We start from the raw sequence: 17717 nt of genomic DNA, 5'->3' as shown, positions 1-17717 counted from the left end.
TATGTTCAAAATTGCAAACATCTTAAGCACTATTATAAATTTAAGTATGTTAATATTTTCTAAAATAAAATACAAGATTCTTTTTAAAAAAAAGTTGAAAATTTGTTACCATGTTACATTTTTTAAGAAGTTCAGGCTCTTTTGTGGCCTGATACTTTCAAGAAGGAATCAGAATCTATACAACGAAAGCAAAAACTGAGAGGCATCCTGCCACTTCAGAATCTGAAAGTTTTTGTGCTGCTGTTCTAACTTCAGTTTGTAAGGAAAAAAAAAAAAATTAGTTAAAGTACTGATGATAAACAGTTACGAGCAAAAAAACTAAATGCACTGCAAAGGTTCCTTCTACCAGCAACAGAGGGAGGATGAGTTACAACCCACAGTGCCAGAAGCTTATTTTAAGAGATTTTTTTTTTTAAAGGGAAAGAAACAGACCTACAGTGGTGATGAATTATCATGGCAAAGTACTGGATGCAATGTGTGTGGTTCCAAATACTTCTAATGGGGAAAAACATCAGTGCCTCAAGTATGGGTAATAGATTGAACCTAGCCAAATATTTTAAGAAAGTTGTGTTAACAGTTTTCTCACACTTTTACAGTGGTGCTAAATACTGAATGTGTAGCATCTTGGTTTAGAAAAAACATTGGATGCATCCCCTCAAGTTGCACCAGGAGAGGTTTAGACTGGATATTAGGAAAAATTTTTACACTGAAAGGGTTATTAAGCATTGGAACAGGCTGCCCAGGGAAGTGCTTGAGGCACCATCCCTGGAGGTATTTAAAGGATGGGTAGACGTAGTGCTTAGAGATACAGTTTAGATTAGTGATGGTTTTTGTCAGTTAGGTTGATAGTTGGACTAGATGATCTGAAAGGTCCCTTCCAACCTATGCAATTCTATGATTCTATCTGGATAATGATTCACAGAAAAATGCTGCTGAAAATTCATGATGAGGTTGAGTTTTGTTCCAAAATGGGCAGTAATAAAAACAGTTAATGTGGATCCTTCTCTGAAGAGTTTCCAACTCAGATTTGGTCTTATTTGATTATTTGTTTCAATAAGTAACTAATGGGTAGATACAAACAAACTAAACACTTTGAAAACTCTGAAATGGACATCTTGAGGTTTTTATGCTGTTGGGATAAGAGAGGATGCACGCAGAATGGCTGATGGGATGGAAGGATGTGTTGCAGCTATGGTCACAGTGCTTTCTGTGCGTTGCTTATGTCAGCTAAATTTCTGGATGGAAAAAATTCTAGATATCAGACTTATTAATGATAATTTAGTGGAAGGTGGCAAACTGATATTCAGGGCTTTCAGGATTCTTTTTTTTACAACTCAAATTACAGTAAGTTCATTTTACAGGAAGATACAGAGAGGACCCAAATTAATGTTCTTGCAGTACAAGCCATAACTTCCTTGGTGCTGAGTGCAATGACGATACCTGTTGCAGGCAATCCAGCAGTTAGCTGTTTGGAACAGCAGCCCCGCAACAAAGCTTTAAAAGCTCTGGACACAAGGTACTTTTTTTACTTGCTCTAAAATGCATAAAAGTTACACTTGTGATTAATACATAATAAAAATTGCTCAATCTAGCTGTAGCAAAAATATGCATAGACTGTATTTTCTAAGCAAGAGTGTATACAGATGGATCTGTTTACATAGAAGTTACACAGACTTAGCATAACGAACCTGCTGAGTTAAAGACAATATCTGAAAAAGGCCATATCTTACTAAAATCTAGTAAACAGTGTGCAGAATGTATTTCTCAATACTTCTCAGTTTTAGCATCCCTAATAATAAGCATAAGCGCATAACACTGTAGAGTGAGCTAGTCAGAGCTGCACAAAAATGTTAAAGAAAAAATCTGCTTAAATTGGTTTCTGTTGGGCTTTCAGGTTTGGGAGGAAGCTAAGTGTTGTCAGGGGAATTGTTGAACAGGAGATCCAAGCAATGGTATCTAAGAGAGATAATATTGCTACTCATCACTTATACCAAGCTTGGGACCCTGTTCCGTCACTTTCTCCAGCTACTACAGGTAAGTGCCTGTGTGTGGGGAGAAGGGGAGAGTGAATTTCTTTTACATGTTAAAAGTAGAAAAGATACTTTTGAGAATCTATTTGAAATACAGTTTGCAGGAAATGAAGCCGCTTTCACGTCTACTTTGTTATGCACGTTTTAAAAACTTGTCTTCTGTTTTGTTATAGGTGCTCTTATCAGCCATGAAAAACTCTTACTGCAGATCAATACTGAACGAGAAATAGGAGATATGGATTATAAACTGGGACAGGTTTGTTAAAACCTTAACTTTGAACTTCACTTTTATTTTATTCCAGTTTGTGAAAATTTAGTTAAGAGGCATTGCTTAACATCAAATGTAAACTAAAAGCTCTGAGAGCTGCAGGGTAGATCATAACTGGGTGATTCCTCTCACCCAGCCATCCCACCTCTCATGGAATTTTTGCTTGTGTGTGTGAGGTCTACCCATGAGCCAGGTATTGAGTTGTACTTTTCAGCCTTGTGTGTTAAAGAGCACTTGTAGTGTCAGCTTCCACTTTAACTATTGGATTTTAATTTTCTATTGCATGCTTGCAGTAGTCTTTAGAAAATTAAAAATAACTGGACATAAAATAAGCAATGTTGTTTTAAAAACACCCGGTGTAGGGACATAAATTTCACTGGGTGATGTTAGTTGGAAAATTGGCAGTACATACAGTACGTACTTACCCAGTTATTTATCTCCTTGAAAAATTAGTCTTTACATAGTTACATATAAATTTTAAATTTAATATTTGTTTCACTATTTCAATAGTGTGTATAAACTGTAGATATGTATATGTATCTATATATGGAGATAACTGTTTATCTAGCCTGAGTCAAACGTCTTGAAATCTTGGTCTTGTCTGATTTCAGAAGAAAGGTTATATTGCAATCAGATATGCTGAGTTAAGGTTTGAGAAAAGTTAGGAATGTGTTTTGTATTGAACTGCAGTTATTGGAGTTCTTTCTGAATTATTTTCTTCCTTGATAGGAACTGTAAATATTTATACTTTTCTGTAGATTTTAAATCTGGTATGTTGACTTTGGGATGGTGCACACACATTGTTAGTGTGTGCTTAGAGGTTATAGCCAGATGCTACTTTCATCACTTGTATTGCTGTACTAAGCACATGGTGCTGCTCGTTTTGCTGTGCCACACAGTTTAAAGTGAGTTAAACTAAAATGTTGAAAAGGGTTAAAAAAATGAAAAATTAAGTGATGTGCAGTTCATTTAAATGTTATTTGAGGCTGTGTATTCGTTGTCTGTCACTTAAGTGAAAAATGTATTGGACTTCTAAGATTTTCTAATCTGACTATGAGGGTGTTAAATGTTGTGCTTCCTTTCTATTTGTTTTTCTTTTTTTATTTATTTTTCGTGTTGCAAGGTCTCTATACACTCCATATGGTTAGGAAATAATATCACTCCATTGAGAGAAGAAGAGTGGGGTGAGGATGAAGAAGATGAGAATGACATACCTGCTCCTTCCTCACCACCAACCTCTCCTATTAACACCAGGTGTCTTATTTTTTCTTGTCTCCTTTGACTTACCAATAAGCTTTTATCTCTTCGTGCTGAGTTCAGTAAGATGGCCTTATAAATTGGATGCTGGTAAATAACTGTATCACTTCAAATCAAGTGTTTTAGGAGGGCTGAAGAATAGCCATTTTAACACTTGCTTATTGTGCCTTGCAGGAAACACCGTGCTGGTGTAGATATACATTCTTGTTCTCAGTTCTTGCTTGAACTGTATAGTCAGTGGATATTGCCATCAAACCCTAACAAGAGAACGCCAGTCATTTTGATTAGCGAAGTGGTGCGATCAGTAAGTCTAAACTATTATTCAGAGTCATAATTGAGTATTTGTTATCAAATGTTCAGAGCTAAGCAGCATTTGTAAAGCGTCTTTTAATACATGGGAAACACTTTTCTGTGCAGTGCTATTATATGGGCAGTGCAGAAATATAACTTTAGGAACTATGCATTATGCTATTTTAAACTATATAAGCATCTGTATTGCGTATTCTGCTGCTACATAAAAAACATTATTGTCACTTAATGATAGTCAGTATTTTACTTGACTGCTTGCTGCAAGTAAATTTCAGGATTTCGCTTATTCTACCTCTTTGTAAGAAAATGAAGATGGAACAACAATGTGTTAGAGAATTAAATTGGCTGTTGAAGTGTAGAACCAAACATAAGGAACACAGGTGTGGAATGTGTCTTGATAGCCATTATTCACTACCATAAAAGACTTAAAATGAAACTATCCTTGCAAGAGAATATGTATTGTGTTGTGGGGTGTGTTAGTACATTGCGAATGGCAACATTTGTTAGTTTTCCAGAATTAGTTTCCTATAGTGGATTTGGTTTTTTAAACCTTTTGGAAAAAAGGACCATTTGGAGGTGATTGTTATCTGAGGTGGATGGTGGAATTAATTCTGGACAAGTTAACAATAGTTATTGCAGACACTTGAGTTAATGTTTACACATTTAATAGATCGATCGAGAAATCTTTTGCTGACGATTGTAACAGAATGGAGAGTCAATTTTTGGCTGTCTGCTAATGGGCTTTTTTATATTCAATTTTAATTTGTGTATAGCTTCTGGCGGTGTCAGACTTGTTTACAGAAAGGAATCAGTTTGAGATGATGTATACAACATTGACAGAATTGCGAAAGGTGCATCCATCAGAAGATGAGATTCTTATACAGTATTTGATACCAGCCACTTGTAAAGCTGCTGCTGTTCTTGGAATGGTAAGAAATTCTCATGGTTAACTCATCCTTAGCTTCTGCTGCAAAGTCTGATGTACTTTGTAAGAGTGGTTTGTCTCTAAGAAAGTCCCTTACCAGATCTACGTGGCTACAAGAAGTAATAGCGTATGAATTCTGAGCTTTCGGAGGTTGCAAACATCATCTCCAGTTGCCCCATATTCAAACATAAACGGTGTTTTGTTTGGGCGGGTTTTTTTGACGTTTGAGTTTAATTTAATGGGCTTTTTGGGTTGTTTTACTCAGTTGAGTGTTACCTTTGCCCTGGACTCATTTGTTACCTTTCAGGCCAGAAATGAGGACTGTGGAACAGTGCTTGTGATGGATACATACATAGCATGATAGTCAGGTTTTCTTTCCCTCACTCTTCACTTTTTTGCACTGCATTGTTCTGTACTTAAGGAAAGAACATTATTAATGCAAGTTATTTAATCAAATGTGTTGCTGTCTTTAAATCTTAAACACCAGAGAGCAGTAGTATTTTCCAATGGACGTTTCAGACTGAGATTATTTAGGAAAAAGATTTCCAAATTCTTTTCAAAAAAGTTAGCATTTCTAGAAGCTTTCTCTAAGACTTATATAAAACTATATGGGTAATAGTGATAAGAAAAAATTTTGAAGTACTTTTGGGGTGGAGCTAATGTGGTATTGTGGTAGCAACTGTGCAAGGGAAGGCTTGTGAAAGTGATGCCAAGCATCCAGAAGCGGTTTTAGAGATCACGTTGTTCTGACTAGACCGTAATTTCCCACTCAGTGAACTAACACCTCACAAGCAAATGGCTGAATATAACAGGTTAGTGGTAGGGGAAAAAAAGGTTGATTACATCAAGAGTTGTTTATTGTCCTGTGCTCAGTTATGTAGAAAATCTGCTTAAAATGAGCAAGTAGAAAGGACACATTGTAAAATTGGCCTGTACCTTAGATATTTCATGTAAACAGGGACAAGGTAAACCAAATAATTTCTACTTAAATACTTAAAATAGATTGTAAGAAAAAAAGACTTCTCAAATCTAACGGTTTAGAATAGATTTTGCATATTCCAGTACATTTTTGTACTTCAATAACAGGGAGTGAAGTATCTGATACCAGCTTGATGTTTGAAGACTAAACATAGAATTGTAGAATCATTTAGGTTGGAAAAGACCCTTAAGATCATCAGGTCCAACCGTTAACCTAACACTGGCAAATCCACCACCAAACCGTGTCCCTAAGCACCACATCTACCCATCTTTTAAATACCTCCTGGGACAGTGACTCAACCACTTCCCTGGGGAGCCTGTTTCAATGCTTGATGAGCCTTTTGGTGAAGGAACTTTTCCTAATATCCAATCTAAACCTCCCTTGGTGCAACTTGAGGCTGTTTCCTCTTGTCCTATCACTTGTTACCTGGGAGAAGAGACTGACCCCCACCTCTCTTCAGCCTCCTTTCAGGTAGTTGTAGAGAGCGATAAGGTCTCCCTTCAGCCTCCTTTTCTCCAGGCTAAATAACCCCAATTCCCTCAGCTGCTCCTCATAAGGCTTGTGCTCTAGATCTCTCACCAGCTTTGTTGCCCTTCTCTGGATGCTCTCCAGCACTTCAATGTCTTTGCTGTCATGACAGGACCAAAACTGGACACAGTACTTGAGGTGGGGCCTCACCAGTGCCGAGTACAGGGGGAATGATTACTTCCCTAGTCCTGCTGGCCACGCTATTTCTGATACAAACCAGGATGTTATTGGCCGTCTTGGCCACTTGAGCACACTGCTGGCTCATATTCAGCCAGCTGTCAACCAACACCCACAGGTCATTTTCCACTGGGCAGCTCTCCAGCCACTCTTCCCTAAGCCTGTGGCACTGCATGGGGTTGTTGTGACTCAAGTGCAGGACGTGGCACTTGGCCTTGTTGCACCTCATACCATTGGCCTCAGCCCATCAGTCCAACCTGTCTGGATCCCTCTGTAGAGCTTTCCTACCCTCATGCAGATCAACACTCCCGACCATCTTGGTGTTGTCTGCAAACTTACTGAGGGTGCTCTCGATCCCCTTGTCCAGATCATGGCAGTGGTGGAGAGAAAGATGTGTAGGTCTGAGTGCCAGGGATTTCAGCGAACAAATAAATGGAATGCTGTACTATTAGTTGAGTGAATGGCAGAGTGTTCTTTTGGATGCAGAATATAGGCATCTACCGGTCAGTTTCAGAAAGAAGCATCTTTATGGATAGCTGGAAGGCCAGAAAATCCCAACCATCCAAGTCTGTATGTAGAGGATTCTTAACAGCACATATTACTTATTGAACTTATCAGCTTATCTTGGGTCTTTTTGGCTTTAAATCATGAGTTATTTTTTTTACAGGTAAAACAAAGTACCATCCGTTTACTCATTAATTTGCAAATCATCTCTTATCTGATTTTGTTAATCTTGTGACATTGATTCAAAGCAGTTTTAAGCCAGGCTCTGGTTCATGCCATATTTTCTGCTCTTGAATTTGTTCCAAGTATTTCCAAACGACAGGAGTCACCAGTATTGAACCAGTGTTCTGTTCTAATGAATATTTTGTTGGATGTGTTAGGATAAAGCTGTGGCTGAACCAGTAAGTCGACTGCTGGAATCAACCCTAAGAAGCACCCATATGCCAAGTCGGATTGGAGCTCTGCATGGAATTCTTTACATCCTTGAGTGTGACTTGCTTGATGACACAGCGAAGCAACTCATTCCAGTTATCAGCGAGTATCTGCTCTCCAATTTGAGAGGAGTGGCACAGTAAGAGTCTTTCCCTCTCCTGCTCCCCACCCAAACTGTTGCATGCTTGTGTGTGATCAAAAGGGCTCTTTATGATTTGCTGTTGTCAGTACACTTTAGAGCAGCCTGCTGTATCAAGCAGGTTCGGACATTTTCATTGAAATCTTATAAATGGAGGTTATCAGCCAATTTTAGGTTTGGTTTACAGAAGCGAAAGGATATTTGAGGGTGAGAAAACTGTTTAATAGCTCAGACTTTTGTCTCTTTGGTAAATTGTGTTCCCCGAACCTCATTTTTTTCTGTCAAAAGGCATATTCTTTGAACAGGAGTTGCAGGATCAGTAACGAATCTTATTTCTCCTAAACAAGTCAGGGAATGATAGCTTGTAATTATATTGCTGAAAAATTTCTTGTGTTGCACTGTATTTCCATGATAACCAGTGCTTTCGTGACATTTTGGTGATACTTTGTGTGATTTTAAAAATTGCATAAATTTAATGTGAAAAAACTACTTAGGTTTTCTAGGGGTTGTTTATATTGTCTCTATTTGTAACCTATACAACTTTGATGTAAGTGACCACTAGTGTTTTTGCTTATTTACAGTTGTGTGAATATCCATAACCAACAGCACATCTTGGTAATGTGTGCAACCGCTTTCTATTTGATTGAGAATTACCCACTTGATGTAGGGCCTGAATTCTCTGCAGGAATTATACAGGTATGTTGTGGTACCTCCAGTCACAGGTGGTCATGTAGCCTGGGATCACCACATAGCTATCTTTAACACTTAAATTGGTTATTGGAATGTAGGTATGCTATCATTAGGTTTTCTTAATACCTGATGCAGTTCCATACTAGGTGCGGTGGAATGGTGCTGGAAGATGGCCTAAATGCACCTCAAAACCAGGTAGTTTTTTCATTATTTCAGATGTGTGGAGTCATGGTGTCTGGAAGTGATGAATCAACGCCATCCATTATTTATCATTGTGTCCTGAGAGGATTAGAACGACTCCTTCTTTCAGAGCAACTTTCGAGGCTGGATAGTGAATCGCTAGTTAAACTGAGTGTTGACAGAGTGAATGTGCAGAGCCCCCACAGAGCAATGGCAGCGCTTGGATTAATGCTCACTTGCATGTACACAGGTAGTTACTTTTTTTATGTATTTACTGTACTGAGAGACTAGCTTACTAACAGTGCTAATTCCTTCATATACTTTTGTTACCAAGGATAAAAAGGTCTTATTTTAGCATTCACAGTAAACTTGTAATAAATTATTTTGGTTTAGGAAAGGAAAAAATCAGCCCCAGTCGTACCACAGATGCAAATCCTGCTGCTCCCGACAGTGAATCTGTGATCGTAGCTATGGAACGAGTATCTGTCCTTTTTGATAGGTAAGAAGATAAAACACATGTGATGGGGCACTGGGAGGGAAACAGTTCTGTTTGGCACTGTGTGGTTACTTCTCTCTGACAGTTCTAATATTTAATTAATGATGTTTCTCTGCTTGCCACTGCTTAAAATTGATACTTCTAGTATACACAGTAACACTGATGGAATTGCTGAAGGCAGCACAAACGTACAGGAATGTAAATGGAAAACAGACATGTCCTAACTGATACTGTGGTGCACAAACCATAAGACATTATAAATGTATTTCCAGCTCCCTTCAGGTCAAACTCTTAAGTGCTTTTCAGGATGTCTTCTGCATAATCAAGGGTATAAATCCAGTTTACAGGAAATAATCTTTCAAACCACCCTAAGAGTTTAAAACCTTTTTCCCTTTCCCCCCCCAAGTGTTGCTCTTTCCAAGGCTGTTAAGTAATTGCAGTGGAAGGGCACAGTAAAACTTCTGTATTCACATGGAACTCATTTAATGGAAATATTTCAAAACCCCTGTTTTGATCTGACAATCTCAAGCTGTCTTAAGTGAGCATAGGATGTTAGATTTTGCATAGTAGTTTGTGGGATAATGGTTTACATTTTTTTAAAGTGTTCAGTGGTTTTTCCATAAAACTGGATGAGGGTTTCACTTCTGCACTCAGTGAAAACAGAACTAGAGCGGTGCTTGAGTGCTTTTGAAAATATCACTCCTAAGAGTTAGCAAAATGAACAGGAATACCACAAGCAGAAAATAACTTTTGCAGGGAATAATGACATTGATTGATCTTGACGCATCAAGAGATGCAGCTTTCATTAGCAAGATTTTCCAATCAGTGTTATATTGTCTATAAGTTGGAGTAGCTTTTCCGCTCTTTACAGTGCAGCATGACTTGCTTTTCCTGTTCGATATATTGGTCATCCTGGTCTTGAATAAAAAAATATGCAAAGATGTTATGAATGGAAATAAGCGTTCTACTTATAAATGGTCTTTTCTCTGATAACTAGGAGTAGTGAACTCCCTGTCCTTTTTTGTTCTTGTTTATATTTTCAGCATTCCTAGTATTAAATCTTGTCTCTGACACAATTCCAGAGCTTCAAAAAATGCTGAGTATTAAAAAAAAAAAAGGGGAGGGGGAGAGGACACAACACCTGTCAACACCTGTTTAACAACAACTAATATCTTTGATAGATCTCTTTGGGTAGATTGTTAGAGTAAAATTACATGAAGACTTGTATTCCTGAGTGTTGAAGACATTTTTGCCTATCTACAGATGAAAGTAAAATGTTCTTTTTATTGCCAATTAAATTGGAAAGGAATGAGATTACAGGAATTCAATCATAAAATATGTTCTTTTTTATTACTTTCAGGATCAGGAAGGGCTTTCCTTTTGAAGCTAGAGTAGTGGCTCGGATTCTTCCACAGTTCCTTGATGATTTTTTCCCCCCACAAGACGTAATGAATAAAGTTATTGGAGAATTTTTATCCAATCAGCAACCTTACCCGCAATTCATGGCAACAGTAGTTTATAAGGTAGTGTATATATATATATTTTTTTTTTTCTCCCTTAAATGTTTCAGAAGACTTCTTAAATAACTGACAGCTCAGTCAGAGGGGCAAATATCAGTTCTGTTAGATCTAATAAACCGTTTGCAGTGATTGAGCTGTACTGCTGTGAGCTTTGTCTTCCGGGTAATATGGAGGACCGGAAGACACGTATCAATCACTGATAATGGGAAAATGAACAGTTGGGATGCTGGTGCTCAGACTCTTTAGATCTCAAGGAGCCAGCCCAGGTCATCTAGCCTTGTGAACTTTACAGTCAAGCTCCTGTGGACTCAGTTGGGCTTCTGGGTGTTTTGCTTTTCAGCACCTACTTACTGGACTCATGCATCACTTGAGAGTGCATGTGCGGGCCACATTTGATCTATAAAAATAGAGACACCAGGCGAGTCTTGCATTTCTGTGTGCTTACTTCGGTTTGGCACAGATACCATGAGTCCAGTTGGATCCTGGCTGACTCTTGAAGAATCTCTTTGTCTAAGCATTGTGTCCATTAATTCATTGGACTCAGAGTTGTCTCCAGGAATCCAGTTTATGAACCTCAGAGCTTTGTAGCTGGAGAGAACCTTTAAAAGAGAACCTAAACTCTTTCCCATGTCCATCTACCATGTCTTTATTCCTGTGTAAAATATTTTTGCAGGTATTTCAGACACTACATAGCACTGGACAGTCCTCAATGGTCCGTGACTGGGTGATGCTGTCTCTCTCTAATTTCACACAAAGAACACCTGTTGCAATGGCGATGTGGAGTCTTTCCTGTTTTTTTGTCAGTGCTTCGACCAGTCAATGGATTTCAGCAATGTATCCTAAAAAGGCTGAATGTGTGCTATTTCTGGGTAAATATAGTGATCTGTAAAGCATGTTGATAGCCTTGAAGGGTAAGAGTACAAGGTTAGCACTCAAAAAAAGGCAGATTTACTGCAGTTAGTAGTGGTGTATATCACTTTGTGCTATTGGTGCCTCAGGTTTGAGATGAAAAAAGAGAACTTCTTAGGAGATTATGAGAATGAAGTTACCTAAAACTACTGTTTTAAGATCTGTTCCTTGTGACTGTGGAGGATGATTAGGAAAGTCCTTACTTTGAAGGACTTCTTAAAAGCTTCACCAGATGGCTTTGCAGTGACCTTTAAAAGCTTTGTTCTATCTTCCTTCTGCAAACTTAGCTTAAATAAAATTATCTTCTACTTGTACTGTATTTTGCAAGTTTCCCCCTGGAGGTGCACCGCAGTAATAGCGAGCTTTGGCAAATGGAATGACATCAGCCAAATAAGTTGGAACAGCCAAAACACATAGGTGGTATCAGTGCTGGGTTTATTTAAAAACAAAACAAACAAAAAGAAAAATAACTGTTGCGTTTCATGGCCTGGCAAGAAAGTGACCAGGTGTCATGTTTGAAACTTCCTAATGACCCTCTTAATCTCAGCAATGCCCTTTAGCTTTTCAGCATTGCTGATTGCACCATGTGCTCCAGTGGATAAAGAAAACTGTTGCTAGGTTAAAACGAATTTCTGGGGATAAGCAGTTGCATGACGTTAATGAAGAAATAGGATTTCTGTAGTAGCAGTTTAATTAATTCATGACAGGATTTTGCACTTTAACGTTGTTGGTGAACTGAAAAATACACCATTTTATTGAAGAACAGTGTTTATAGTGCTGTATGGAAAGATGATCGACTTCTGTCATATTATGACCTTAACTTACATTTCAGTCTTCCACATATTATCAGCAGAATGGGCAAATCTGAGCAAGTGGATGTTAACATCTTCTGTTTGGTGGCCATAGACTTCTACCGACATCAGATAGATGAAGAATTAGATCGGAGGGCCTTTCAGTCGGTGTTTGAGGTGGTGGCATCTCCAGGAACCCCATATCATCGCCTACTAACTTGTTTGCAAAACGTCCACAAGGTCGCAGCATGTTGAATGTCCTGATCTGTAACGGGACTGCATGACTAGTGTTGGAATCTGGTATGAATTACAGGGAATGCAAGATCAAGAAAGTGTCTGGGGTTGCATTTGTGATAAATATAGACCTGACAGTTTTACTTCCAGAATGCATGGACAAGTGCTCTGCAGCACTGGAAATCACCTGAAAAGTCTTGTGTAGTTCTTGTTGTTTACACCAGGCACCTATGAGGAGAAAGAAATATGTCAGCGTTTTTCAAGTGGTGTCTGGGACAAACCTGAGACACGTTTACTGACTGTAAATTATGAGCGAGTACTACATGCAAGGTAACTACTCTTCATCCTGATGTTCAGCTGAAGCCACTGTGGTGCAGCTGGTAAGAAACTGACAGAAAGACTGTTATTGCAAGCTGCAGTCACTAGAAAACTTCATAGTTTTATGTACCTGTATATACTGTTGTGTAGTACAGAATAGAAATTGTTTCCTAATGTCTCTCCCAAACAGGGAAAAGATAAAATCGCTTTCATGATCTACACTTCCAGCATGTGATTCCTCTCTGGACTTTCTGATATCCTGTGGTGTACGTGTTGTGATATCGGAGATATAGTGCACATACGTAACCACACATTTTTCGTTTTTTCTTCTCAGGATTTAAAATTTGAGTACAGTATATCAGTAAAAGAAATTTTAACTTAAATATTTCTATATCATGTACAGTATGTAAAATTGTAAGATGTGTGGTGCATGAGCTGTGCTGTAATTTGAGATGAACAGAAGCTACGCTACTGAATGTCTCCACATCTTTATCATCCTCTTTTTTTTTTTCCTTGTGCTTGAATTCATGTTCCTTTTGGAAATCCATCTTAATGTACAGATGACATCTTGTTTTGCATCTCACTTTTTCTTAAAGTGCTTTAAAACTGGAATATGTTGATTATTTTGTCCTGAGAGACTATACTAAGGAGGCATTCTTGTGATCCACTTTACTGTGGCTTCCTTTATTTTGAGACATAATAGTAAAGAGAGGACTAGTTACTCTGGATCAGCCTTTTGTATACTCAAGAAACCGCTCTTACTTGCTGCACAGCATTTTAAGAGACAAAATGGTGCAAGCTCCCCAGTAGTCCATAACCATTTGACCTTTCCTAACTGGGACCATGGAGTCATCTGGATTCAAGCCACTCTCATGTAAACAAATTTATACTAGCAGTTAAGAATCAGAAGGCTGCTGTGGTCTACTTTGGGACTGGCTAAGGTGTTAGATTACACAACCTCTTTTATTACCTGTTGTATACATAATGCTTTAGACACAAACACAGTACAAATATCCATGAATTTCAGGACACTACACAGGGCCAGATTTAGCTTTTACTCATCACCCAGGGAACCCCATTGATTCCTAAGCATTACATGGGGAAATCTAACGCAGCATTTGTCTTCAGTTGTATTTGTTATAATTCTTTAATTATAAATTAGAGAAATGATACCTTGGTTCTCAGTCACGTCCTATACTTAACCTCTCTTCATTTTCTTATCACACCTTTTGGTGACACTTGGAAAAATGAGACAGTGTTGTCAGGAGGAGCATGTACTGTATGTATTTCTGTATATAATGTATATGTTGAAATTATACACATGTGACAACATTTAATGTATACAGACGTGTATATTTGTATTTATTAAACCCATGTATTTAAACTAATTCCAATCTAGACCAAAAATTGTTGCTTCTGCCCATAAATTGATTTACAAAGGAATTGTCCACTGGTGTCACTTCCTTTTAGAAACTGAGAGAGGAAACTGATAGTATGGGCAGTAGAAACAACTGTAGATGTCGCTGTATTTAGCTCTCTACAGATCTTACTATCTAGAGCAATTATTTCTGCCCTTAGTTGGGTTACTCTTCTTTCTTGGGCCACAGCACTGTGGTGATTTTTAAAAGAAACTGAACAGGAGTTCAGAAAAAAAAGCTTGATAAAATAGATACTGTTTGAAAGTTTTTGAGTTATATTGGAAATTATCTTAATTCTGATAAGAGACTAATTCAAGGCGGTGAGATATAATGCCCTGTGTTTTCATTAAGGGTAGTATAGATCACTCTTCCCTTTTGTAACCACCAATAATCGTTTTGTACTGTAAACCCACACACCAGTCAGTTTTTGTATGATATATAGTTTAGGTGAAGATATTTTTGTAAGCTATTTTCCAAAATTTAAAACAGATTTTAGTATATTTTTTAAGCATCAGGTTAGTCATATTCTCACCGTATAACAGTATATGTTGTGTTACAAACTGTTAAATTCTTCATCATTTTAAGCTCCTCATGATTAACACAGAATAGCTGGTTACTTTACCTTGGGATAACGGGAGCTAGCCCCTTTCTGAAACTTTCCAGACTCATTTGGGACTTGCCATAGAATCTTTCCAACCAGTGAAGGAATACATTGAATTTTATGCAGTCAGCATGGCTGGAGGAAGAACATCAGATGTGACAGACCCCCTTCCCTCAAGTGCCCAATGCTGGCCTTCAAGAAAATACTTGCATTACCCATTTCTAGTCAAGCTTTAGAGCTGATGCAGTCAGTTCTAACCTCACACAGATTGACTGGTAGTAACAACTCCATCTGTTTTAACCTCTCTTGGAGATTTGTCGTAGTATACCTCTTGAAACATGTGTCCTGCATGTCTAAAGAAGGGCACCTCCTCTTCAGAAATTCTCAGTGACCCAAAGGGAATGTAACTTAAGGGTCTTCCTAGTGTGGAAGCACACACCGGTAGTTCTTCAAATCTAACATTTCACCTGCAGCACGCTTTTCTGTCTACTTCCTAGACACTTCTTTTTCCCCACCCTCACTAATTCTGGAGTGAAATTGTATTTAAGATCACTCCTGCCTGCTTCTAGTGACAAGAGCCAAGAGGTATGGGATGGGGACAGTAACAGCAAAACAGTGGCCACTAAGAAATACCGATGTTGGATTTAAAGCAGAAAAAAAAGTCACTTTTCCCTTGAGATTTACTTCAGGCAAAGTTTTATTTCACAGAATATTTTTAGCTTGCTGTAGACAGAAAGCTAATTCTGAAGATCAGGCTGTTCAGTTTTTTATTGAGAACAGGGTAGAAATGCGTTTGGGCTTAAGACTTACATTTGGTGTCCTGGCTAACCAAAGCAAATGCGTTCTTTAATGTGTTTTGCAGTGGAACTGGCTTCTTTACAACCTTACAAGACTAGAGGTATGGCATGATTGGGAGCATACTTAAGACAGATTAATATTTAAAACTTCATTTACAATTCAGTTGTCAAAGAAACTACTTTACTAAATCTATAATGTGGCCCTCCTTTAAGAACAGTGTATGCTAGCCAATTTTTTATAAATAGCTGTTGGGCCAGCTAGCCACTGGCCCATTAAATAAAGTTTGATTGCATTTCATTTCAGCATGCCCCCTCCCTTGCACTGAGTGCAAGAGTGAGGAGTTGGAAGCTACAGCCCATTGTAAAGCAGTTCTTATTTGTGGGATTCGAAGTATTTTCTTTACTGTTTCTGCTCTTTGCCAGTTGAAATTGAACGTGAGTTTAAATCTTTTCTACAGTGTATACTCGGATGTCATTTCTTGCCTAAAGCATCTAGTAAATGATCGTGCTTTACTTTTGCTTTGGTAGGAGTGCCTTCTCAGCACCAAGACATTGCTTGTTTCTTAACCACCAGCAGCATTCCTAAAGCACTGAGTAATGAATGAACAGATTTAGATCAAACAAAGTGGGGAACAAGTGGAACCTTTTGGGTTAAAAGTAATTTGTTGATATTTGGTAGATTTGCCTTAAGAGCATTCTGTCTCGCCATTCTCCTTTTTAAATGGCTGTTAACTTTATATAGCAGATAAGGAGGTTGTGTCAAAAACACTGCAAAGACAGTTCTCCAAGAGCAGCAGACCTGGTTTGTCTTACGTTTTTGTGGAGCTGTCATGGCTAAGCATTTATGCTTCCTAAATAAAAGAAATTTTAGGGTATAATGAGCAATAAATATAGCAATAAACAGTTTAATTAAATTTGGTCATTCAGGAATCTTACCTGTGGTTGAAAGGGGTGGGGTGGGAGAAAAAGGGGAACTGATTCAAGTACAGTCATTGCATAAAGCAGAATTTTTTCCGTGTACAATCCCAACTAAACTTTGTACTAAAGGTAGAAATCAGCTATGTGACAATGATAGGTGCTTTGCTCTCTTACTTTTGAAACAAATTTTGTGGTAAAGATACAATTGATGAAAGTTATAAGAGAGCAAAGTACTTTGGTAGTTTTTAGGTAGTTTAATTATTTTAAAGTGAAAGCAAGCTGCTGTAAGAACTAGAGTAAGCAATGTAGCAAAATTTTGGGGAAGTCCAATATGCTAATTTTACCTAATACTGAGATTTCAGGTGAACTCTTTGTGCATGCTACCTTAAAGTATCCATTGAAAAATCTTGAGAATTCCACGGTCATACCCAGGAGAGCTTCTATTGTGTGTCAAGTTTTAGCTGTATTCAGGTTAACTTGGGTATAAATGCTGCAGAGCGTTTGTGAAGCATGCGCTGCTTTTTGTCACGTGCATTTTGTGTGAGCTGATCATTCCCATCAGTCTGTGTACGCATACCATCAAGTCGGATCAGCCTGAGGAAGGGTAAGGTAACGCACCCTGTGGTGGTGTCTTGTAGAGTTTGAGGGCGATGATGAGCAAAAGCCTGGAGCCCCAACCCCAAAAGCAATTGTACTCAAAGGAAAAGGAAAGCATATAATTTTAGATGTATGTTTAAGTTTAAAAAAAAAAATAAATAAATGCTGAAAATACTGCACATTGAAACTTAATGAGAAAATAAAATATAACTATTACCGTAAGTGATTTTTCTCTGGTTATTTAAAAAAGGTCTCGGTGCATTCTTACTATAGTTTTTTTCCCCAGTATTTCTTCTTTTCAGCAACTATGAAATATGGAGTATTTTAAAAATTTGCAAGAATACTTGAACTCTCTGCAAGTGTAGGTACGCTTCACAATTACAGAGCGGTTTGCAATTAACAAAGAAGTATCACAGTTAAGCTTTTAATTGTATCTAATAGCCATGCTTGCCAAAACTTCTCTGGGATTCTAGATGAGATCAGAAAACGCAAAATTTAAGTGTACAGCTGTATTTGTGAATGAGGGTGTATTTATCTGCAGCAGTCCTGGGGGGAGGGATAATGTTACACAGGAGAAGAAATGGTTTAACTTGCCTAAGGTTGGTTTCCCAGCTGTTAGGTTTGCATCTTAAAAGAAGTTTCTGGGTGGTCCTGCTGCTGAACACTGGAGGATCTCTTGCAGTACTCAACTGCTCAGAGA

General features: G+C 38.0%; 1 protein-coding gene across 2 annotated transcripts in view; it reads left to right on the top strand.

Moving 5' to 3' along the window:
* HTT (huntingtin) overlaps positions 1-17239 on the top strand; it is an 88210-nt gene extending 70971 nt beyond the window's left edge. For both annotated transcript variants that reach the window (XM_054202107.1, XM_054202106.1), the window contains 13 exons: positions 1362-1516; positions 1895-2034; positions 2204-2286; positions 3422-3552; positions 3730-3859; positions 4638-4793; positions 7358-7548; positions 8130-8244; positions 8455-8668; positions 8812-8917; positions 10275-10437; positions 11108-11268; positions 12176-17239. In XM_054202107.1, coding sequence (XP_054058082.1) covers positions 1362-1516; positions 1895-2034; positions 2204-2286; positions 3422-3552; positions 3730-3859; positions 4638-4793; positions 7358-7548; positions 8130-8244; positions 8455-8668; positions 8812-8917; positions 10275-10437; positions 11108-11268; positions 12176-12389 — 1959 coding nt within the window. In that variant the 3' untranslated portion in view covers positions 12390-17239. The remainder of the gene's footprint in view (positions 1-1361; positions 1517-1894; positions 2035-2203; positions 2287-3421; positions 3553-3729; positions 3860-4637; positions 4794-7357; positions 7549-8129; positions 8245-8454; positions 8669-8811; positions 8918-10274; positions 10438-11107; positions 11269-12175) is intronic.
* The last annotated feature ends 478 nt before the right edge of the window (positions 17240-17717 follow it).

This window comes from Rissa tridactyla, chromosome 5, assembly GCF_028500815.1.
Source record: "Rissa tridactyla isolate bRisTri1 chromosome 5, bRisTri1.patW.cur.20221130, whole genome shotgun sequence".
In the NCBI taxonomy this organism is placed as follows: Eukaryota; Metazoa; Chordata; class Aves; order Charadriiformes; family Laridae; genus Rissa; species Rissa tridactyla.
This window is presented reverse-complemented; position numbering and strand designations above follow the sequence as displayed.